General features: G+C 42.7%; 1 protein-coding gene across 1 annotated transcript in view; it reads left to right on the top strand.

Moving 5' to 3' along the window:
* Positions 1-25,806, top strand: part of GIPC2 (GIPC PDZ domain containing family member 2) — a 963,466-nt gene that overhangs the window by 746,515 nt on the left and 191,145 nt on the right. Inside the window, exon 5 of the mRNA XM_069641646.1 lies at positions 22,257-22,338. Coding sequence (XP_069497747.1) covers positions 22,257-22,338 — 82 coding nt within the window. The remainder of the gene's footprint in view (positions 1-22,256; positions 22,339-25,806) is intronic.

Here is a 25,806-nt window from a genome sequence, read left to right as displayed (position 1 = left end):
CACTCTCAAACAAGGTACCCTAGCACGTGATCCAGATGCAAGAAACACTGGCTATTCATTATCAGTCAAACAAAGATAGAGCACATGCAGAACTCCCTCAGTATGCGAACAGACAACACACAAAGCCAAGTTCACATGATAGGGAAGGCCTCATCGCCTCTGAATTATTTGTTGTATTCTTTAATTGAAAGTATGGTAGACCATGGAAGTCTCTTCCCCCACTTTTGTCTCACTCATATCTTGACGCACTGTCAAAGTGTCCAAGGTTGGTAAGCTAGATGTCAACCAATAAGAGGCCCCCTCGCCACACTGCCTATAATGGATAAGATTAACCAATTAACTGACTTTATAATGATGCATTAGAAATATTGGGCCTCATTACGAGTCCGGCGTTAACCGAGGCGGTAAAACCGCCTGGTTAACGCCGGACTCGTATTACCATTCCGCCTCCGTGATTCCCGGAATTAGCGGGGCATCACAACCCCGGTTTTCCAGGAATCACGGAGGCGGAATGGTGTAAATCCCCATTCCCATTGAGTCCTATGGGACTCAATGGGAATCGGGATCATGGAAACACCGGCAGCATCTTGTAATGCTGCCGGTGTTTCCTCGTCCGCCTGCAGGCGGGCGGTGTTAAACCCGCCAGGTCAGACCTGGCGGGAACATCACCTCCCGCCTGCAGGGGTCGGGATCAGGCGGTCCGGAAACAACGGTGGCGGCGGGTTTACCGCCACCGTTATTTCCGGACCGCCACGGTCGTAATGAGGCCCATTATCTGTAGTATGAAGGGTCTAGGTGGAGCAATCAGATATATTGTAACCTATGGAGTGACGAGCCCCTACACATTCTATACGTAGTTTAAACCATTAACCAACCACATTTCCCCATAGGTTTTGTTAACTAATAGTGTAACGTGATGTTTCTGACATAATTTTGTAACAAAACCAGCTTGCAATCATTTGAAATGTGAGAGTTACAAGATAAAATGCGTGTATAGTATCCCGGCTTCGATTTGTTGTTTGGATAAAGCGGGGTTTTGACATGCATCTGAGTCCTCCATCATTGATATTCTTCTGACTAATTGTGTGATCCTGGTTGCAGTATAACAGGAGTCTAGTGGGGTGCCAGTTTGTTATATTAATATTATTGTAGGATATGAATTGAGTATTAGCATCTGTTGATCCTTCATGCAATTCTATCACACATTCTTTCCAAACTTCGGGAGGTATGGAGATACTTAGGTCATCTTCCCAGTCTCTCTCCAGTTCTTCTAAAGGACACTCCACTTCGTTTGTAAATATTCATATGTCCAGGAGATGCTGTGTTTAATAGGACCCATTGACCTGATATATTTATCTACAACAGTTTCACTTTGATCCGGGCTGTTTATCTCTCCTAACGTGGCTGCTATACAATGTCTTAATTGCAAGTATTTCCAAAAATCTGTTTTATCCAGTTCACATGTCCTTGTAGCATCTCAAATGTTACCAGTATGCCTTCACTGATACATTGCCGTAAGGTGAGTAAGCATTTTTCAATCCATCTTATTCAATTAAGAGACCCCCATCTTTAAATTGGTTTTTGAACCATATTGACGAGTTATATGACAGAAGAGAAGATATATTAAAGTGCTTATAAATATAGGCCCTTACCTCTCTGGAACATTTTGCAATTGGGTTAGAGTGTGAATGGGCTGCTATCTGATCCAAAGTGGTTGCTCTGGTCCTTGCAAAGTCACTCTAGCAAGCTGCTCCAAACTTGTGTCCCACATGAACAGTCCTATGTTTGAGACTCTTAGCCTCCCTGCCTATAAAGGGTAGAAATATTAATTCTTGGTATACCCGATGCTTACAGAAATTTCCCAAGCCATTTTTTGGTGGTTTACAATACTTTGAGTCTATTCTTAGAGGAATACTGCTTCTAAGATACAGAATCCTAGGAGAAGTAAAAAGGTAAATCCTCCCCATGAATGATGAAGGGAGACTAGTCAATTTTTGCAAGCTCTACTCTGTTTATTTCTATAAACCATCAATGTTTTTTTTTTTACCAAAGATCTTAGATCCCTTTGCAGACAACATCAAGATGTTTCATTTTTCCAGTGACTCGTAAGCTTAGGGATTCTTGTATTGTGGTTGACGGGACCTTAGGTGTTAATGGTAATAGCTCAGTTGTATGCCAATTCATCCTGTACCCTGAGAGAGCTCCAAACCTTTCTGCTTAGCTAGGATTTTTGAAAGAATGACATGCAGGTCTTTGAGTGTAAAAATAATGTTGTCTGCATATAACAAAAATGTACTCTCAAAATTTCCAAATTGAATCACAGCAAATTCATTAGAGACCCTAATTTTGATCGCAAACGGCTCTAACTCAATAACAAAAAGAAGAGGAGCTAACGGGCAGCCTTGTCCTTCTAGTAAAGGGAAACAGTAGATCTTAAATTGCCAGTGGAAACTTGTGCCAGGTATAGAGAGTATTTACCCAAGATATAAAAGATAATGGGAAGCCAAATTCCATTAAAAAGCATTTGAAGAAATGTCACTGTCGAAAGCCTTCTCAGCATCAACCAAGACCACTCCTGTGAACCGAATGACCCTGAATGATGTATGACATGCATTATCCACTTCAAATGATCTGAAGATATGCAATTATTAATAGAGCCAACTTGATCCAGAGGGATAAGTTGCCAAAGACATTGCTGGACTCTAGTCGAGGATTTTTAAAACTGTATTGAGAAGGGATATAGGTTGGTAACTTCCTCACTGCAGTAAGTTTTTCCCCAGTTATAGGAGCAGTTTTATGTGAGCTTGTTTCATGGAATCAGGAGTGGAACCTGAGTTTAGGGCATGTTAATAAAGGTTTTCTAGCTGCGTCAACAATAATGTAGAACACTGCCAATAATACTCAGCTGGAAAGCCATCTGGGCCTAGGGACTTTTTGTTCGTTCTTTAGGTAGGCAATGCTTACCACTACCTCAGCTTCTAATATTGGCCTAATGTGGTCTTCCGCTTCCCCATGAGGAAGTTTGGTAGTCTCATGTCCTTAAAAACATTTTCATAATTCTCTTCATTACCAACAGATTTGGAAGTATATAACTGTGTATAAAAGCCAACAAAGGCTTCCTTAATTGAATTCTGATCTGTGGTAATTGTACCTTTCCTATAACATATATCATGAATATGGTGGGGTGTTTTTCTCTGTTTGGTCAAGTGAGCAAGCAGACATCTTGTTTTATAACCTTGATTGTAAGACTTACAGCCTGCCTTCTTGTGAGCAAAGAGGAGTTTCTCAGTGTATTCAATGTTCTCATGTTTTTTTTTAGAAGGGATTAGATAAGTCAAGAGATTCTAATGCTGTAATTGATTGCTCGAGGATGAACAATATATTCTGTTCATGTGTTTTTTCAAAATGATCCCTTTTGTATCACAAGCCCCTAGACGACCTCTCTCAAAACTGAACCATCCCCAGTCAATGAAAAGTAATCAAGATTCACCTCATGTAATTGCCTACAGTCGGCCTCCTGTAAAAATATATGAGCATTATATTTCTAGCCATACCCTGGTTGCATAGGCAGTTCAACTGAGTAGAGGAGTACTGTAGGAGCCCACTTGCTTCAATCCCCAACTCCAGTACCTGATTAAAGTATACAGCTGCTATTAACATAAAACCAATTCTAGAGAAGGTTTTGTATCTGGTTGAAAAATAGATATAATCTTGGCTTGCTGGATTCAAAAGCCTGCATACGTCGACCCAGCCTACCATTTCAAGTATCCTTGCCAATGCTTTTCCCCTGATGTTGCCCCTATGATGTGTGAGACAGACTTGTCCTGGTTCTTATGGTAGAACTATGAAAGATTTGACCTTTCCATCTCATCCCCAGTTTATCATGCTCTGCCTGGGATGAATGTCTTTTTTGTAAAAAAGCAATGTTTGTTGTTTATGTAGCTACGATAACACTTTGGTATGTTTGACTGGATTATTTGACCCATTTATATTCCATCTCAAAAAATGTAAAGGAGTATTAGCCATAGCCGTGTTTCTTGTTTATAAATCATGGCAGTCTCCCCCTATACAAGAATCAATCTGTATTGCCATAACATGTCATTTTAACAGAGCCCCTCAGTTTACTATGTGGATGCAGTTTTAGATTCATCTTGGTCATATAAAACATTTATCACAAGAAATATGGCTAGTGTTACACCCAACGTCAATTATCATCTGATGTCTTTTGCGCTTAGAAATACTGCTCCATCTTTTGGAAGTTCACTAGCCATGACTTGTGGACATCTCGATCTGTCTCTGGACCCCTATACGCCAAGGGTCTTGCACACTTCCTTGGGATCTGAAATCTCAAACTGACGATCCGCAATTGGAAACTTCAAAGATACCACAGAGAAGCCTCAAGGATATCGGATTCCCTTCTTTTGTAGAAGACGTTTGGTTTTCTGAAATGTACAGGTCTCGGTATAATCAGATTTCATCACCTTCCCATCGTGACTGATTGTTTGAATAAGAGAATCTATGGATGTTGGTGAAGAATAGGATGGGTTTGTATCACTCGACTTGACTGAGGTGTGTGCTCTTCAGATTCAGTGGTTTGTGTGGGTGACCCATGCTGCAGGTCTTCTTCAGTTGTCTTGAGGTCTTGTGCATGTAATTTCACTAAGTAGGCACTTTTCTGGCATAAGGGTCAAATTCTCCACATATGTTATGTTATGTTATGTTGCGCTTGTAACGCACCGTAGTCTGCGTGCATCAAGGCGCACATATAACAAAAGACAAATGACTGACTGACGAAGCTAACAAACCATGTATAAGGATAAAGCTAACGGATGCAGAAGGACAGAAGGAATCATGGAGGTAAAGAGTCTATTTATTTGAATAATCGTTTATTCGAAACATAGCCTTTGAGCTTGTCATTTTTAGGTAAGGTGGATAAAGAATGTTTTATGTTCTTCATTTCCCTCTTTCTTTTTTCTCTCCCTTCCTTTTCCTCCTTTCCCCCTTTCCCTTCTATCTCCTTTCTCACTCGTTTGTCCTTGCTCAGGCTTGAAGTTCCTCCTCTCACCATGCGTGTAGGCTTTTCCAGGGGCATCTCTCAGGGATTCTTTTGCAATATCCCTGGATCATGGACATTTGGTGCGACCAAGACCACCTCACTGCTTTACCTGTCACACCATCTCTGGCTCCAGGTCACCCGCATCGGCTGCGTCAACAGCATCTTCCACTTGTTCACATGTCTAAGCTGCAACCTCATAAGGATCTATGAACTGAAGTCAATGAGTTAATGAGCTCATAGAGGACGCCTCTGTCTAGTTCTCAAAATGTTTGAGGAAGTAGTTGGCAGGCTTCTTTTCTTGATTACCAGCATCCACCTATAGTTCCACTCATGGATGTCGCCGTCTACCAAAAATACCCATTATTATCATTTTTTTTTAATTCACATATTTATAAGATTTATAAAAATGCAGACAACAAAACCCCCCACCCCATACCCACTCACACAATCACAGATTTAGTATAAATCCAGAAACCTGACCCAGATATCCTCAAACTGTTTGTTTTTCTTCTGATGTCTATAGATGACCCTCTCCATCCTTGCAAGTTTAGACATCTCATCAATCCATGCACTCTCCACAGAACACATCCTCTACTTCCGATGTCTCAAAAATCAATTTCTTAGCTATCAATCAGCCCCTAAACAGTCGCTTCCTCTGTGCAACAGTCAAGCCACCAACAAGCTCATCATCACCCAATATCAACGTCTCAAAATCATAATCAAGCGATAATCCCAGCACATTGTTAAGAATCAAGGTCAATTTCTTCCAAAGGTGCCTCACCTTTACACACCCCCACAGCTTGTGTTCCAATTTCCCCACTCTGTGGGAACATATCCAGCTTTCATCGGTATTGGTCATACCTCATTCATGCAAGTGCGCCTGTGCCAAATAGACCCGATTCAGGATATTAACCTGCCTGGACCTCTCCCCCAAGCTAATAGAAGAGAGAGCACCATTCCTACAGACATTCGCCCAATGTACTTAAGTCATTTAATTAGTCAGCCTTGCCGACCACTCCTGCAATAAAGCAGTATTGCTATTAGCTGAAGACAAAATCATTTTGTAATACTTGTCCACTTCATGGCTCTCGACTGCAGCTTGGGAATTTAACCATTCAAAATCAATCCCTCCCATCTCTGAAACTTCTGCACTAACCCTCTTCAGAGTGTGAAACTCCTGAATTGTGCAATTTGGAATATACCAGTTAGCCATCAGTTTTCCAAAGTTAAGCCACTTCCCTCCTGCCATAAGATCTCCTATCCACTGGACAGCTCCAAGAAACCATTCCGGCCCCAAATGAAATGTCTTCCCATCCCTGATGTCTGGGTTATACCAAATCAAGGAGTCCAGACGTTTCAACGGTTTACCTCCCAAAAGGAATACACACTTTTTCCAAGAATCCCTTAAAAATTCTGCGACTGATGCAGAGGTAAAGGGCCACACCAACTTCATTGACTGTACCGCCTTAGTTTACAATGGCCCACTTAAACTGGCTTCTGCTCTGGCCCAATCATCTGGCTCTGAATACAGGGGTGGAGCCAAGTGTCTGGCTGTAAAAGCCAAGGAATAAACCTGGAAATACGAGACCCCCAAGCAACCCCTGTCCACAGGCAGCTGCAGCTTCCAAAGTTTCAGGCGAGGAGGTTTGTAATTCCATAAGAAATTCTGCAGCAACACATCAAACGCAGACCACACCTTCTTCTCAACAGGCAAAGGCAAAATACTAAGTACATGGGTAATCTTAGGTGTAGAGTTCATCTTTAGCATATTAACCTTCCTCCACAGGGAAAGTTTCAATAGATTCCATCACTCCAAATCCAATTTCAGACCTGATAGCAGTCCCCTCATATTCTCTGACAGATTCTTGTCCAGCATACTGGTCAGCCAGATACCCAAGTACTTAATCCTTTATGGGCACCACCTAACACCTGAATCCACAATCCTATGCTTTTCACAACACGGAATAGGCATCGGCTCCGATTTAGACCAATTCATTTTATATCCAGACCAAGCATTGAACTCAGCAATCAATTCCATCTATGTCAGCAACGAGCGATCCAGGTCTCTTAGCAACAAAAGCAAATCATCCATGTACCACCAGAGTTTCTGGGTAACCCTACCATAACTAACCCCCTATATTCTCTCGTCCTGTTTGATGACCGAGACCAGAGGCTCTATCGCAATCACAAATAATAACGACAATAGAGGGCAAGCTTGCAGTGTCCCCTGTTCCAAACAGAAGGGATCCTAGTGAATCCTGTTAGTTGACACATCAGCAATAGGGTTTGTATACAAGATCGTAACCCAACTCATAAAGGTCTCACCAAAGCCCATCTTCCTCAATACTGCAAATAAAAATCTCCAGTTGACCCGATCAAATGCTTTCTCTGCGTCCAATGAGAAGACAGCAGCATCATGATCCATGCCATTCGCCTGTGTTATAGTATGAAGCAGTCTCTCATGTTGGTCACAGTGCGCCTTCCTGTGACACAAGATGACTAGTTAGAATGTATCAATCCCGGTAAACTACCTCCAGTCTTCTCGCCAGAGAAATAGCAAGATCTTATTATCCATATTTATGAGACTAATTGGGCGGTAATTCGACAGAGAAGTCTGAGTCTTATTCTTCTTCAAAATCAGTGTGCCGAGTTGCTGCCAGAAGGATCCCGACAGCCCACGAGGCATTGTACATGTCTCTTAAGAATTCAAGAACATAATTTGGCAATATCCTATAGAACTCTGTGGGCTATCGTTCCAGACCTGAATTTTTCCCTGAATTAAGGTTCAATGTTGATTTCCTCAGCTCCTCAACTGAAATATCCACATCCAAAACTGTCCTCTTGTCAGCAGAGAGCCAAGGAAGTATCATGTCCTGTCCAAAGCCCTGTAACTCTCCTTCTTCACTATCCTCTCGGGTGTAGAGCTTATTATAGAAGTAGTGAAACACACTGTTAATTTCAATTGGGTCAAATGTCACCGATCCATGAGATTTCTCAATGGAAGGAATGATCCTGTCTTTCCTGACTCCGAAGCAACCATCGAACACATTTCTCTCCACTCTCAAAATAGATACATTTAGTGCAAAATAGCATGTAATCTGCACTTTCCAACATCCTCTTATTAAACTCGCATTTAAGATGACACGGTTCATTCTTCCTCTCATCAGATGGATCTCTCTCCATATCCTTAATCCTCACCTCTAACCTCCTAATCTGCTCTTCTCTATTATTCTTCCATCTGCTAAACAAACCGATCGGGAGGCATCTCATTGTGCATTTGAATGCCTCCCAAACCGTGCCCGGATCAATTTCCCTGATATGATTCTCTTCCACAAAGTAATTTGCTTCCTTGACAATGCCTATTATTAACTCTGGATGACCACATCTTGGCCATGTCTGCTTTGATCAAAGAGGTAGGGATTGCTGCTATGATTTGCATGAGGATATAGCAGTGAGAGTGTATACTCAGGATAGAGATAACAGATTGAAAATGGCAATGAAGCCTCAGCCCAGGCAGTGCCCAGACAAGACTGTGTACCGCTGCAAGTGCTGTATGGCTGCTGTCTCCCTGTGCCAAGTCACGCAGAGCCTTATTTGAATACATGCTGGGTGGTGTGGCATGGGGAGAGCAGGGCTATTGGGAAGCAGCTCATGTAACAAGGACAGTGTGGCTCCCATTCTGGCAGTAACTAACAATAAAGCAGCACTTACCTGCACATCCAGTGTAGTTGGCCTCCTCCTTGTCTAATGTGCTTCCTCCTCCACAACACTATCCTATGGCCCAATAGCAGTAACTTTGCCAATCCTTTTCCCTATATGTCAGGGACTATGGCGTTACTAACTAGTAGGCTTGTTTCAACATACAAGCTTTTATGAGCATAGACAATAATTCCATGCTTTCCCCCAATTTCCTGTTTTAGAACCCATAATTTCATGTTGCATTCAGTCACCAGCCATGTAAATGATACACCCAGGTAAACATAATTGGGAACGCAATCAATAGCTGTTCCATTTCAATATTACCTGGAACTAGTCCCTGTTGCTGAAAAGAACAACTTTGTTAAACATAAACTTAATATAGCATTCTCGAAGAAAGCATACGCTACCCACAACCTCTCCTACAGGCTTTAAAAGATGAGGGCAAAAAGTGCATTGTCATTGGCATATAATAAGGAGGGGATACTAAACCCTTACAGAGGTGGAGCAACTCCACCCCTAGGATAGCATTTTGTAAAAGTCCTAGAGATGCAAGATAAAGAAAGTAGGGCCAGGGAACAGTCACACCTAATTCCTGCCAGGGTGGGCAGGGACTTTGTGTTTTCATGATCATAATGCCTCCATTGTGGGGGCATGGCCTGGAGCTCATGGCGATTAGAGGCTGAGTTGCCGTGCTCCGGCCGAGACGCCGCATCTGAATACTTTTTCTTTGACTTAAATCACTCCTGCAACGAAGAGAGGCAGACCTGAGTTCAGCGGAGCCGGCTCCAGACACGATCCTGCAACTTTCATTTGGATCGGGGCTCCCGGACCCACAGGATCTCCCTCGTAGAAATCCCCCCTCCTGCCTTCGGCGAGACCCAAGATGGCGGCCACACACTGAAATCAGCGCCAAATGTATTAGCGCCCGTCTCTGCAGCGACTCCAACCCACAAACTGGTGGGCGCTCCTGAGGCGGGTCGCGCTCACGGAGGAGCCCGTCCCCCCATCTGGGCTTATTTTAGCACGCCACTACGCTCGTCGCCGGTGGACCGCTACAATGGACAACGGAGCTCCAGCCCTGCCGCGCAGGGAAGAACAACCTGCCGAGGAGTCATACAGAAGCTCTCGCACAGGGGAGCTGGGTCCGGGTCCCTGACTCCGACCCCTGAAACAACTGGGGAGGCCCCCTGACTGCTCCTGAGGTGGGTCGTGCTCAAGGAGAAGCCTGTCCCCCTATCCGGTCTTATTTCAACATGGCACTACACCCATCGCCTGCGGACCGCTACAACGGACAACGGAGCTCCAGCCCTGCCGCGCAGGGAAGAACAGCCTGCTGAGGAGTCAAACGGAGGCTCTTGCACAGAGGAGCTGGGTCCGGGTCCCTGACTATGACCCCTGAAGCAGCTGGGGAGGCCCCTTGAACCAAGACCTGCAGGGGAGTGATAAAGCCAGAACGGCCGGGAGTGACACTGAGTGGAGACGCATCAGTGAGCCCTGAAGAAACAGAGGTGAGGAGAACTGTGGGAGGTGGCACGCATTTAACAAGGCCACCAAACACTCCCTTTGTAAGGGAACATAGCCCGAGCCACTGGCACGATTACGAATGCTCCCCCGGGAACAGTCCAGGAATCCGATTTCACCAGGCCAGTGTGGCCTTTCTAGGTGACTCTTCAAGATACTCAGTGCCTCCTACCTGAACCCGGGAAACAAATCGCACAAAATACAGCAAGAGCTGCGAACCACGAGAACAGTCCCCAAACACTGTGGGCCAAACCTAGCCCATCGACCTAATCCTCCGACTGCCCCTCCTGGCCAAAACCGTTTACAGACACTTCCGCCCCTGGAACAGATCGGGCAAAGCTCTTGCATACCCCTCAACATGGCCACCAGAAATAAGGGGAAAGCAGCCACCATGGACGCATACATATCCACCAAAACAAAGTCCCCTCCACATCCAGGCCCTTCCACCCCCAAATCTGTTCAAGCAAAACCAGCTGAATCCTCTGAAAATCAAGCCCAGGTGCTGGAAGCCATCGCATCTCTACGGACAAGTATAGACTCCAGAATTGGTGAGTTCAAATCCGAAATACAACTCATGCGTCAGGATGCCTGCAACTTAACCGAGAGAGTGACGACTGCTGAAACAACCATAAAAGAAACGTCTGATGACACAACGGAATTGAAAGCTAAGGTGGTTGATCTGGAAAGAAAGGTATCCGTGCTTGAGGCCAGGGCTGAGGAGGCAGAAGGCCGGGCTAGACGTAGTAACGTCAGAATACTTGGGGTCCCTGAAGGAAGCAAAGGCTCGAACCCGACGGCCTACATAGAGTCTCTGATACAACAAGAGATAGGGGCTGAGAGGCTAACGCAAGGATCCTCAGTCGAAAGGGCGCACAGATCCCTACAGAAAAGACCTCCACCGGGCTCCCATCCCCGCCCTATAATCGCTAAAATACTCAATTTCCAGGACAGAGAAATCATCCTACGGCACTCTAGAGAAGAGGGACCCATGGAACGGGGAGACTCCAAGATAGCCATCTACCCCGATTACACCCAGAAAGTCCAGAGGGAGAGAAACTAATTTGTGCCGATTAAAGCGCGCCTCAGACACCTGAACTTGAAATATATGCTGTTATACCCCTCTAGACTGAAGGTAATTTACAAGGGCTGTGCGATTTTCTTAGAGACCCCAGCAGCTGCCAATATGTGGCTGGAGGACAACAACCTCGCAGAAGGTAAAGACAACCAACCTATGGAAAACTAAGGCCTACATGACAAATCAGCAGTAAATGGTATTTATAGTTAGATTCATCTAATCATGGCCGACTTAATGAAGTGTCTCTCCTTTTGGCACAAGGTTGCGGGTGCGAACAGTGGTTTTCCACACTTTACTCAAACATGATAAAAGTCAGGATCACCAAATTCCACATACAATTACACGATTCACTAAGCTACTATCTCCCTGAATATCTGCTCTGTAATATTTTCTGGTGAGCCATAATCACATTGCAGGTTTTAGCTCTGGGTTCCCAAGGTCAAATTTTAATGGGAACCAACCGGCCTTGTGATTTGTTTTCCAATGATACTGTCCCATTTCCATAACTATCACAGTTCCAAAGTTAAGGGGCAAAATATAATATAAATCTATGGCAAAATAATGGCATGCTTCTGAGTCCTTCAGTTTCACATATAAATAAGTTTAATTTCACTTCTGAACATAAGATCTGGGCTTCTGCTGCCTTTGTTGCTAAGGGGTCATCATGTGGCTTATCTTCGAGAGCAGCCCCCCATAAAATTCCTTCTTGGTTTCACTGCTAAGGTGTTCTGAATAGAAACTGAAGCCATTTCTCAGGAAACCAAAAATGGTGTTTCAATGTCACAATTACATTACAGATGAGGCCTTGCGTATAATTTTAATATAATTGCATCTTGCCATCAATCAATCAATCAATTCCTTTATTTTGACCCTGGTGGATCATAAAAGTCACATACAAAAACGATATAATCGGCGCAACACAGGTACAATGTGTTCATACACAACCAGTACAATCCAATTTAAAAGGTAGAGACATTAAAATCTAAATATAAATATAGATGTAAAAGGCCCTGTTTGGGGCCTTGTACCAATTAATCTCTTGCTGGTGATGATTAGAATGCGGATCTCCTTTTCCAAGTCCGCAACAAAAAAAAGTCCCAATATAATAAAATTATATTTCACTTTCTCCCGCCATACAAAGAAAGAGGGCCCTTTTACCATTCTCACATACAATTGTTTAAATAGTGGTAACATTTGTTGACATAGGCTGGGCAGAACAGGATAAAGTGAACAGTGCTTTCTTCTTCGTTATGACAGAGCGGGCAAATTGCTGGATCACTTGCATTCCAGGTGTGCTTTAGACTAGCCATGGGTAATATAACAATACAAAATTTCATATATAGGGCCTTCATTAACTTCTCCTGCATGCTATCCAGATAACTTTCGAAGCATGGGGCAATTTTTCTTGATATATAGGGGGCCAAACTAGTTGACCATATCAGCTATGCTCTTGCCTCTCTCTCCCATTTAACCTTTTTAAATAACACTTTGTAATTTGCTGGGATAGATTCAGGGTGCAGCCAGTATCCTTCCAACCCCATTGCAACCATCTCCTTTCTTATGGCTAGAGCCCAGGGTAGATCACACCCTCCCGGGTGAGTCAAAATATCGCTAGTGGAATTTCTATAGTGATCCAAATTACCATTTGACCATATTCTGGCCCATAGGGATACTGGCCTTGTTCTACAGGCAAAGCCAATGGCCTGTAAACCCAGTTCCCACAAAACCGGGACGTTTGCCGCATTGGCCGGCTGCCCTAATACGGACTTCAAAAATGTCAACTCTGCCACCCCTAACTTGCACAGGCCCAGTAGAGGGCTGCCTGCCGTACATGGCTCATATTGATCTGTAAAATTACAGTAATCGTGCCTGCCCTATGTGCCTGAGTGAATCTGAGTGCAGCCCCCTCCCACACTTGGTCAATTTTAGGCCCACCCATCTTACCTAGTTAGTCCAGAAACAGTTGGCCGCAACTCAGACCCCTAGGTAGTCATAGCTCATTACCTGTTTGACAGTAGAACTACCCAGACAGACTTTGAGCCCAGGGATTTTTCTGGCCCTTTTTGCTGAAGACCATTGACTGCGTATTTTACATGTTTATTGTGAGCCCATTTTCCTCACAAAAACTTTCGAAGGTTGTCAGTTGTCTTTGAAGACCACGGGGGGTTCTTGAGAGGAGAACCACGTTGTCCGCAAATAGGAGGATGGGTATTGGCTTTCATGCAAAGGTTGGGGCATCGTTCTGCTCGACCCACCAGGCGGTCAATAACCCCATTTATAAACAGACAGGACACGATGGGCGCAAGGGCACAACCCTGTCTAACACCCACTTCAATTTTGATTCTTGCTGATGTTTTGCCATCTAGTGAGTACCTAATTGTCGCCCCATTATTGCTATAGAGTGACTGTATACCTCTTAAAATACCCATTGAGATACCCTTGCTAATCAGCACATTGCACAATTTCGCTCTGTGTACAATGTCAAACAAAGTCTTCAAGTCTATGAATACTGTGTATATGTTCATTGTTTTTAGTGCCACATACTTGTACAGCATCAACTGGAGCCTCACTACTTGGTCCCCTGTGCTGATATCGCACTGGAAGCCAACATAATATGTTTACATTACTCTGGCAAGGGACATTTTGACTCCATGTGTTCAATATTTTAGGCTGCAAATGCACACACTTCGATGATAGCTGTTTTTATTTTTTGCAAAGTTACGCTTTAAGCCTCAATCACATCTAATGGAAGGTATTTGCATGGCTTTGAGATTCACATGCAAGGCACACTTCATTTTAAATTCTCCTGTTTATGCCAACCTGTTGATGTATTTTGCAGAGTGCTTTCAAATGACAAGAATGGATTTCTGCTTTTTTATCCCATTTAATTGTATTTCTATGGAGAAGCATTTTGATGTGGCAGTTGGAAATCTATACTGCCTTTCTGTCTGTCAGCTCACAAGTGTTCCAGGTTGTGCACTTTTAAGGCCTGTCTCATCCAAATGCAGTTTCCTTTTTCTCAGCAGAAAATACCCCACAGACTGCATATCTAGAAAAAGAAAGTTGTTTCATGGTTACATCACCAAGCAAAGTTCTGTTACTGGTGCTGATCCATTCAAGAAAAATGGGAAAGGGTTATTAACTGCCACCTATTGTTCTGCCTTTAAGTTGCCTATTAAAATTAATGACAAATTAACACTTTTCCACAGTAATACAATAGAAATGCCACTGAATGAAATTCAGGAAACATATATTTTTTTCCATCTTCTAAGGTATTCAAATATGGGAATGTTAAGTACCTTGTCATTTTGTCAATTGAGTTTTCTAGAACACTGTTTGAATTTCAGACATGTTCATTAGGTGGTGGGAAATGTTTAGTTGCAATGACTAAGAAGTAGAGAGATTTAGATAGCAGGGATGTTCTGATTTAATTTGGGTTTTTATAAAATGACAATTTTTCCAGAGCCCTCATTCACTGTTCAATGCATGGTGGATTCATGCTCAGGATAATTCAAATGTACACATGCTGATGCATGTATTTTAAGAGTTTGCTTTCTTAATGCTGTATGGATCATTGATGTTGGAATTTCATTGATGCATAATTAGTGTATACTTAAATTGATTCAATGGGCCTCATTACAACTCAGGCGGTAAGGGGTTTACGGCGCCGTAAACAGCGCCGACCCTTACCGTCTGAGTACGAGGTCCCTTAGCGCCATGGCGGATTTAACAGCAGCAGGTGTTAAAATCCATGGCGCTAAGGGACCATGGAGTTAATTACGCCACCGTAATTTACGGTGGCGTAATTAACGCCTTCCCCACTCCCATTATGCCCTATGGGGAAAAAATGGGAATGGGGAAGGGTAAATGGGGATTGGGGACTTACCGCCCCACCAAACTCGGATGGGGCGGTAAGTCCGCCAACCACCATGGCGTAAACGTAGTTTACGCCATGGTGGTAAAGTCACGGCCCAGGCGGTAACTTACCGCCTGGGTCGTAATGAGGCCCAATGTATTTCTATTTTATCAATAAATAGACCATCTGTGCAGCCCTATGAGTTTCTTATCCCAAAAGGGCAGTGGGAGTTGTAGATATTCAATATTGTTAAATTGAGGGTCGCAGGTTCATACAAAAAGAACTTTATCAAAAAAAAAGAAAAATTGTGTTCACCTAGTTTGCGGTTTTTGGAAAATTTCTCTGAATTAGATGCCACCCAATTAAAACATCCTACAGCACTATGATAGATAAACATGGATTTTCCTATTGAAAACCCTTGAATGAATAAAAGGTTTTGCTCTCATTCTTATGCTTTTTATTATTTAATATTATTGGGGTACTTATTGAGCATAGACCTAGCTGCGGAAGCAACAGAGCACTTTACAATCATAGGAGGAAGAACACAGTGAGGGAAGCAGAGAAACAATGGAGTGGGGAGGTAACAACAGGGGTGCAATTAGGCACTAAGGGATCTACAAGCAAACAGGAGGAAACAGTGGGCAGCAAATCACCCTGTCTCAGGTGGGGTGGGGAGTGGAGGGTGTATGTACCTAGAGTTTAGGTTAGTTATGCTTGACCATGGATGATGAAGTCATCTGTGACATTTTCCAAGTGCTCTACAGTACTACCTTTATAAGATATCTGCTGACACTTACATACCAGTTCATCATCTGGAGTGAGTGATCATGTTGCGCTTATCTGGTAGAGCTCTGTCTTGGTGCACAAAAGGCAAGTTGGATGTATACATCTTAGAAATACTTCCCAATTTATTTACACCACATTCTCCACCATTATGGCCAGAGTTATATCTTTCAGGGGATACCCAGTTCTATTGTAAACCACTAGAATGTTATACTGGCCATCCCTTGTGAAGGGGTATTGCATTTCAGTGTGTAGATTTAGTTTAGGTATATGTAAGGTAAGTTCCATCGTGGCCAGTAATAGAAAATACATGACACTTTTTGGGCTGAAACCTGCTTGTCTATGTTAGAACAATGGCTTAGTGTGTCATTTTTTTATGCTTTAAGAGGATCAACTGTCCCAGAAAACTGAAGAAGAATACAGCCACAGTTTATACCTTTGGAATACATTATAGAATACAGTATACTATTAATGTCCATGCAAAGCTTTTAAATGCCATTATTTGAATGCCCTGCTTATCCCACCTGTGAATGTGGTAGCTTGTTTGAGACTCTCTGGGATTGAAGTATACTACGCTCGGAGAGAGGGGCAAAAGAGGGCAGCATTTCTACAAGAATACAATGCTGCTTTTACATCCTTTGTGAATGAGTGGAGGAGAAATATTAGCACCCTTTATGGAACGTTCACGGCATCTTGGCCAATCAGGGCAGGAATTTTGGATATTAACTGATAGTTGTCTGGAATTTCTGCCTCCCTTTGTCCGATGCACCAAATGTTCAGTGCCTGCTGATCACCTATTTGTCTCTTGTCACACCTCACTTCTCTCCACTGATCACTAGCTCGAGGACTCAGGGACCCTGTGGGCCACGCAATTAACTTCTGTCATCCCACTCACCACGTTCAACCAGCTGCAAGCAGCCGCCTCGTTTGTGTCTAGCAAAAAGACTTGATCTGTTGACTTATGCAGGGTGAACAAGAAGGGCAATGCATTTACGCCTCACCTACTGCCTATCCAGCCATGAAGAAATACAGTGGAAGCCTTTTTATAAGGCAACAGTGTGGACAGTACACCTACAGTAAGATGAGCAATGGGTGTCTTTGCAAAAGTATTAAAAAGAATCTCCTGGTCCTGAAGAAGATGACATACTAACCCAGATGTCATCGAAACCGTTCAACCTCTTTTTGCTGATATCCTTTCACTAATGTGGGATACCATATGAAAGTCTGTTCTATCCCCTTTTGGGTGTGTGAGTTAGGTGGTATACTGCGCACACATCTTTTTACATAGTTGTATTTGTAGATGCATCAAGCTCACACATTTTCCAAACACACTGCAGTGTGGGTTAGTAATGAATTTGATGAGATTCCCCTCTGAAATATTCCATGTCACCACAGAAAATATTGGCTCTATCTGTGGGAAATCAAGGTGCTTTCTAACAGAGCACACCATTTATAGTTTAGTGGAGGGATAGCATTTTCTCCTTTTTGTTTTAGATAGACGGCACACCACTGTTGGAGTAAGGACAGTTCTCCCTTGCAGGGACAGATGTGTGCTTCCACCTAGGGATAGCACTAGTTTTCGTTTATCGTGGATTAAAACCTATAGATTTTTCCTTTTTCTCCAGACACCCTGTGTGTGTTGTGGTCACGCTCACCACTCCATGGTCGACAGGGCACACTGCTTCCCTCTCCCAGTTTGTGGTGGCACTAAAACCAGCTACGCATAACCTGCTCACTTGATTTAGATAATAGCACTGAGCTCATGGCCCTCTGTCCTCTTCAGTTTTTGGGATGCTGTGAAAGCCCACAGACCTCCTGCCAATAGTGCTAAAAGCCTTAACACACTTGGAGGGTGAGAATACTGCCCGACCCTTAGGTGCCTGGTGCCCTTATCCCTGCGTAAAAGGTCCTTGCTTCTCCCTGGACCATTGATCTAGGCTTTCTGGGCATCTAATGAACAGTACGATAGCCTCCCATGAGCACTAATGCTTAAGTGACAACACATTGGGAGACTACCTGCTATCAGGCTATGATGATTCCAGATTGTATGAGCTAGACTGCTATATTATGAACTGTTGCCAATACTGATTCCGGTGGAGTTCTATCAGTATTGCAAGGAGGCGATCTGGCAGGCCCCAACTCTTCAGCTTCCCCCATAGACGGTCTTGATGGATCGTATGAAATGCCTGATCTAGATCTACCCAGGCACCATGGAAGGGTCTACCCTCTTTCCTTACTGAACCTGAACTCAAGCTACTAAGAACCAGGTTGTTAAGAGAGATCGATAGACCTCTTCTAAAAGCTATCTGGAACTTAGAGATGATCCCCTTTGCTTTAGCCTACTTTACAACAGAGGTTCGCCATGAATCCGGACCTCCTTAATTCAAGAATATTATCAAACAATGCTTTTAACACCCTAACCCACATGCTCAGATTAGACTTCAAAATGGCATTGGTGAGGCCATTAGGACCTAATGCATGGGATGCTGATGATTTTGAGATAGTGTGCATTATATCTTCCAGGGTGCAGCTAAGGATCCAAGGAGAACTCGAGGAAGACTCAGTCTCTTTTTATCAGATGGCCCATAACATTTCGAGAAATGGTCAACCCAAGATTGTTCCTGAATAATCGCGTCTTGAAACTGAATCTCTTTCCCATTAATCAGAGACCAGAAATTACATGAATTATTAAGGCATAGAGTTTTTAACATGGATTCACCATCCCTATGTAACATTATGGATCTAGTCAATCTCATCCAATTTCTAAAGGTATTCTTAATCATTCTGGCCTCCTCTAATCGCTTAACCAAATTCACTATAGATTTTTTTTAGGGCGTTCACATTTCTTATTTTCTCTCTTTTTTTTACCAAAATTTGAAGATCGAAGGAGTGTCTTTATTGAGGCTTCCGATTCGAGGCGCCTATAAGAGGAGGATCTACATTCCATGGCAAATCCACAAAATGCTCTGGACTTCATTGTAAATGCAGATCCCAATCTGACCATATATTCAAAGATATGTCCTTGCAAAACTGGAATTCCATATGCAGCCTAAAAATTTATTGCCAGTTGCACAATCTGACTTTTGCGTATGGAGAGGCATCTGCTTGTCACCCTAGACTTAAGGTTCGAGTGCAGGCCAGGCCATATGTGTGCACTTACTATAAACTTCACTAGGGTACCTGGTAGAAGTCTCAATCGTCCAGGTAGTTATAACATATCTATAACGAACAATGACCAAGACCCATAGGGGGTCATTACGAGTTTGGAGGTAGCCATGGTGCTATTAGCGCCATGGCTGCCTCCAAAGTCGGGTCCGGGTTCCTTGAATGGGGACTTACCGAGTCATTCCAATCTTGCAGGACTCAGTAAGTCCCCATTCAAAATACCCCTCCCCATTCCCATTCGAGCCCCCATAGGCCCGTTATTAGCTCCCTGGTCCCCTTGCGGGACCCGCAAAGGATGTCTGGTCTGACCAGACATTCTGAGCGGGTCCCGCAAGGGTTCCTCGTGATGCGGCGGTAAGGGGTTAATGGCACCGGCATCCTTACCGGTGCTATTAAACCCTTACCACCACACTCGTAATGACCCCCATAGTCTCAGACAGAACTTGTCTTACACAAATGACTGCTTTTTAACCTTCTTGTATCCACCAAAGTTGTATAAACTCTTTAATTTAATTTAAAAATACATCATCATAATTAATAGTGTAGACAATAACAATTTTGATTACCACTTGTCATTAGCCTGAATACATATGCATCCACCAGATCATGCACATTCATTTCCTTACATACCGCATTCATTGAGTTTCAATACTCCCCCCAGTCACATTACCGGAATTTATAGAATACTAACATATATCTACTATTTACAAACACCTCTAACTAATAACATAAATGTGTCTATTTCTTTAACTATCTGACGACACGTGTTTTAGCCGGTCCTCGTTAGCAATAGAGTAAGGCTAAATACTGCTCTAGCCTTCATCAGGACTGAAATGGATATTGACTACAGAACCACTGCAATTATAGTTATGTATTCAGGGTGTCTACAATAAAATCAAATAGGACTAGGTTACAAGTTCTGTCTGTACTTCAAAACAATTTGGAATGACTAAATCATGTTGGCCAATTTCATACAAAGTGAATTTTGTGTCATCTGTGCGTACCTTATATTTTTTGCACAAAGTTCCTCTATATCATCTCTGCCAGCATTCTTAGTAACACGGCCACTTTTCAAATTCACTTGCCTGTGGATACAAGACACAGGGGAAAAGCCATCAGCCTCTGTACTTAAAAGTTGTGCAACGGAGTAATCTCAGGTACGCTTTCTTATTGCCAAACACCTTACCTGTGGCCTCCCTGCTGTGTGCACTGCCAGCTATTATTGGGGGTAAATGTCACACTTTGTTCATCCACAAGTGCCACAAGTGGTGATTTGTAGTACTAGCTGGATAAATATCTAACTCAAACATTTACCAACTTTGTAAACCATTTTAAAGACATATAACAATGTCTATGATGGTCAGAAAATTATGAGGATTATTGTTACCTTTCTAGTATTCCCAGGGACATTTTCCTAATGTACTTTGGTATTAATTAAATATTTAATTCATATGTAGAACAATTTGACTTGCCTCATTTTGTATTGTGTCTTCAGCTCGTCTTAAGCTCATCTTGTGATGATGCAAACATACTCCACCTTCCATGCTACATAACACCCAAAGGAGCAGGCCAGGGGCTGCTCAGCTACACTGCCTAAACCGCAGTCCAGGAACCAGAACGGGTTACTTCCCATGTAGATATGGTGTCCCTGTTGTCAGTAAATGAATGTATTACAGATGGAAACATTGTGTAGGTTAATTTAGGGTGATGTGAACAGCTTTCCTTGTTGTAATTAAAATAATGCATTAGGGATGGAAACATTTTCTTGCCTCATTTAGGATGATGTGCACCGGTGTCCTTGCTGTAATTAAAAGAATGTATTAGAGATGGATCCATGTCCTAGGTTCGTTTAGGATGGCGTGAACAGGCTTCCCTGTTGTAATTAAAAGACATTATATGAGATGGGAACATTTAAATCGTTCATTTAGGGTGATGTGAAACGGGTTTCCCTGTTGTAATTCAAATAATGTATTAGGTATGGAAACATGTTCTTGGCTCATTAAGGATGATGTGAACAGGTGTCCTTGTAATAATTAAAATAATATATTAGAGATGGAACCATGTCCTAGGTTTATTTAGGATATGAACAGTCTTGTCTTTTTGAAATTAAAATACTGAATCTGTGATGTAAACATGTCCTAGGTCCGTTTAGGATGATATGTACATGCTTCCCTGTTGTAATTAAAAGAATGTATTAGGGATGGAAACATTGTCCAGGTTAGTTTAGGATGATGTTAAAGTTACATGATCATAGTCTTCCTGGAGCTAACGTTTTCAGAATAAATAGCTTCCCTTTCAGTTTGCCTCCTAATGTTCTAATGGTCTTTTGTTCCTCATTTAAATGTACCTTTTGAAGGAACACACATGCACACAAGCACACGGTCCTGACTGCACTTATTTCATTGGTTTAGGAGTTTTGTTTTCCTGCAGTATTGTTTCCATAGACCCATTTATTTAACTCAAACCTATGGGTTTGCTTTGCTAGGAAGTGTTCAGAAAGTATGCCTGCATGATTCCGACTTGGCACTAGGGGCAGCAGCACTCCACATTTTTTGGAGACCCATTTCCAAATCAGCATTCCTTTTCCGAGATATTGCAAAACAAGCCCAAAGTCTGAAAGTTAGATGTTAACTGGTGGCTGGAATGTGCAGATGTCTATCTAGACAGCAGTTCTCTGTCCCCTACAGCTGTGAAGATGTAATCTGAGAGAAAGTCTGTGCTCGTCAGTTATGAACACTCTATGGAAATTCATAACATATGAAAACCAGTATTGCGGTTATTTATGACATGTGCGTTTATCCGAGATCATGTCATGTTTACTTCAAGTCCTCGTGGTTTATGTGAGCCAGACAGAGGGCGCGGCGGTTCCATCGGAACGCGCAGTAGATAGGACAGCACTTGGCTCCTTTTCCCTCGCTCTTTTGTATGTGGAAGTCACAGTGCCTGTCTTTGTTAAGCAATGTCGCCTTACATATAGTGGGTCAATTTCATGCTGTAAAATGTATATCATCTTAAAATAAGTACTTCATTTTATGAAGCAATTTGCTTTTAAACACATGTATGTGCAACATAATAATTATCCCTATTCTTTCCAATTTAAGCCTTCGGAGTTTGAAGAAAAAGCAATTAAAAAAGTGGACGACCTTCTTGAAACGTACATGGGTATCCGAGACATTGAATTAGGTAAGCTTGATACTTTATGACAGTGAGTTCATCCATTTCAACCATTTCTTTTTTTACAGCCATGCTTTCCCTAGCCGTTGTGCCATGAAAGTATTTGCTACAGCAAAAAATACATGTAATAAGAGTTATAAAAAGCTATTTTATGTGGTGAAAAGAAAGAGTGTCAGTCAGGCGGCAAGTCACACAGAAGGGACATGACTGTGACCCCCATTCCTAGAAAACAGAAATGCCAAACCTGCCTATTCCGCTTCATCTCACTACCAGACCCAAATCCCTCACTCCCGGCACTGTGACAGTTCTATTCGGCTTCCCTTCCTACTGGACTGACAATAGTCTGCCCTGAACTCTTCCTCTACCCCTTGTCAGCTCTCACCCACCAACACAGCCCATTGCTGGTGTCGCCCCTTTGCTTCAATGCCTCCTCTTCTCTGTCCTGCACTAACATATTTTACTCCTAGTCGACTTTCCACCCTACTCGGCCACCATTTTAATGGCCCATTGGCTACACAGGGCCACCGTTCCATTGAACGTCACAGCCCTACCCCAATACCGGCTTTCAATATCTGGTCATTCTGGTACAGAAAACAAGCTAATTGATGGGAAAGTAAATACATGACATATTTGTGATATCCTGAAGGATGGCTATGTATTATTTGCAAAATCTAGGCCTGGTAGAACTGGAATGTCCTTTGTTGCACTTTAGAGGATGAACATTCATTCCTTCTATCCATCTATTGACTGGCTAAGCATAAGCACCACTGTGCAAATAGTTAGAAAAATGAAGCATTAAACATACAGTTCACAGAGATACTTCTTGCCCTGCAAGCTATTTCCCTAGATGTATGCAATTGTAGGTGCTTATTATTCTGAAGGATGCTTACTGCCATTTAGGCGAATGCAAACTGAACCTAAGCACCCATGATTGGCTCAGGTGGGGAAATTATGTGGGTGTGGGGCCATTGTTAGGAAAGATTTCTTATCAGCACATTTCCCTCCATAGTTCTATGGACCCCAAAACGTTTTGCTTTGGTTTTCTGAACCTGTCCTGACTTTCTACAGGTAAGTGGCCTTTTGCTCATTTTGTTATGGGGAAACCGATCAGTCCTTCAGACCATCAGCACTGGGAAACAATGTTTCCCTTTTACACTTTTGTAACATTTTAATATTGCATACTTCAATAAGAGTCTCGCTTAACAAGTAAGGAAAGCTCTCTCCGAAATAATACAAACACAGCAGGGTCTTAAGCAGGGATGTTTATTAGCACTGACATTGTTTAATTTGTTGCTTACTCTCCCCGCATAAATGGATGGGCAATGCAGTGGCTCCTTTATGCAGACGACCTTGAGTTAATATAGAACACCGACAGGTTTGCAGAGATAATTGAACAAACTTCAGAAATACATTGAGCAGAATAAGTTAACAATAAAGGTTTCTAAATCAAATATTATGCTATTGAAAACTGCTAGGGCTAGCAAGATATTGAAGTTTACATGGTGGCTGCAGAACTCCCCCTGGGTTGGAGTCGATGCTTAACGGCACTTGGGCTACATATTGAAAAGATGTGGTAAGAGCAGAGCACAGGCTTTGGCAATCCAAGGTATGATTCTCTACCGTACATTTGGTTGTTTCTCTGTAATACCTGTGTTGAACTTCTACTAGATGAAGATGGTTCCTTCTCTGGTAAAAGGAGCTGATGCCATCATTTGTATGCCACCCACGGTATGGAGTCTTCTAGAAGGGATTTTCTTGAAAAATATTGAAGAAATCATAAAGAGCTTTTCAGTACGCGTTTTTTTAAATGTTTTGAGTTGGACTTATTATCCTTGCGCAATGGCGCAATGGAAATCAATGTCATTTTATACAAAATGCCTCCTTGCCCCAGAAAGTTCCCTCTTCCAGGTCTTAAATAATGTGCTGTTTTTTAAAAACGATAAATTTAATGTTTAAAGAAATGGGAGGAACACTGCTGAGATCTACTAGCAGGTATGGCTATTGATCTAGATCTATTTCATAAAGATCTCAATAAAGCAAAAGAGAAGTGTTGGACAGGCGATTGGATTCGAACACTGTCACTTTGTGAAGGGTACAAAGTACTTGGGAATCTGAGAGGGGAAACTAAGGCCCTGAATTTTGTACCAGCTTATTTGAAAAAGTACCCTAGCCCAGAATTTAGAAGTGTAAGTTTGAGATTTGGTTTCAATCTTCTCCCTACCCGGCAGATTTTAGGAGTACTGGATAAGTGGAGTAAGAGGGACCTGGGTTGTAGAGTCTGCCAGGATGAGACAGAAGTGGAAACACTTAAACATCTGTTACTCAGTGAAGGTGAAGGTGTGGCAGAACAATGAGGGTTGCACCTAGACACATTTCTGGGTCAGTTTCAGACTTTGACACAGGAAGGCTGGTGGGCGATAGTGGCCAGTGGAGAAATGCTAGTTGTAACTTTTGCTCTGGTTATGTTTCTGAATAAATTGAATTCATAAATATTATAGAAAATTGATTTTATATGATTTTATGAGATGAAATTTGGTCTTTTATGATTTAATCTTATCATTTTTAAAAATGGTTTTAATTGATTATTGTAATGTGAAAATTGTTATAAAACGTTTTTCTGTGCAAGATTTGCATGTAGCAAGTCATAAGCCTTAAATAATAAAATGTTAAAAAATATTGCATACAGCATCTTACAATGGCTTGCAATTGGTATACACTTGTATCACCCTAGTCTTTTACACTTGTGATTTTTAGTTACTTTTATATGTGCCTAAAGACAAGCTGGTGGCAGTGTTGTAGCCAATGATACCCTCAAAGAAGAACCGCCGACTGATGATTCGAACAGGACTCCAGCATCCATACCTGCATGTGGCCCAGTGAAGCCCTGTTAGACTACCGGATCTGCGAAGGCCCTGTGCAGTGTTTCAAACCATGGACATGTGAGACCAACCAGTTTCAATGTGTTCTTGAGGATCCAGCCACCCTGAGCCATCAAAAGTGTCTCTGGACCACCTTGTGGACTGACAGCTCTCCAGTGAGCTTCCTCACTAGAACCATAGCTGTTCCACGTTTGCAGCCGGACCTTCGGCGGTGGTCGCCAGCTAGTGGTGTAAGTCAACTTCCCTGCCAAACCTCAGCCCCCCAGCTTGAAGGTATCCTGTTTTGGGAGGTCTTCCTCAACCAAGACTCGAATGACATCTGCTGTTGTCTATGTGCAGGGGGTGTCTCTGGAACTTATGTTCCTCTGTCCTGTTCAGTGTCCGTAAAAAGGTCTGCATTGGTGCGTTCTCCTTTCCTCCATTGCCAAGGGTTGCACTCTGCTCCTGGACCTCAGGAATCATAGTAAGGGTGGCAAGTAAATGCAAAGCATTTGTCTCTCCATGTCCTCCGTAGGAAAACATTGAGAACAAGTCTCTTTGTATCCTTTGTTGGGATGCACGTACAACATCCCGGTCAGGCAAAATGTTTCAGGCTGAG

This window comes from Ambystoma mexicanum, chromosome 1q (genome assembly GCF_040938575.1).
Source record: "Ambystoma mexicanum isolate Mex_15411 chromosome 1q, UKY_AmexF1_1, whole genome shotgun sequence".
In the NCBI taxonomy this organism is placed as follows: Eukaryota; Metazoa; Chordata; class Amphibia; order Caudata; family Ambystomatidae; genus Ambystoma; species Ambystoma mexicanum.
The sequence above is the reverse complement of the archived record's forward strand: the minus strand, read 5'-3'. Positions and strand labels throughout refer to the sequence as shown.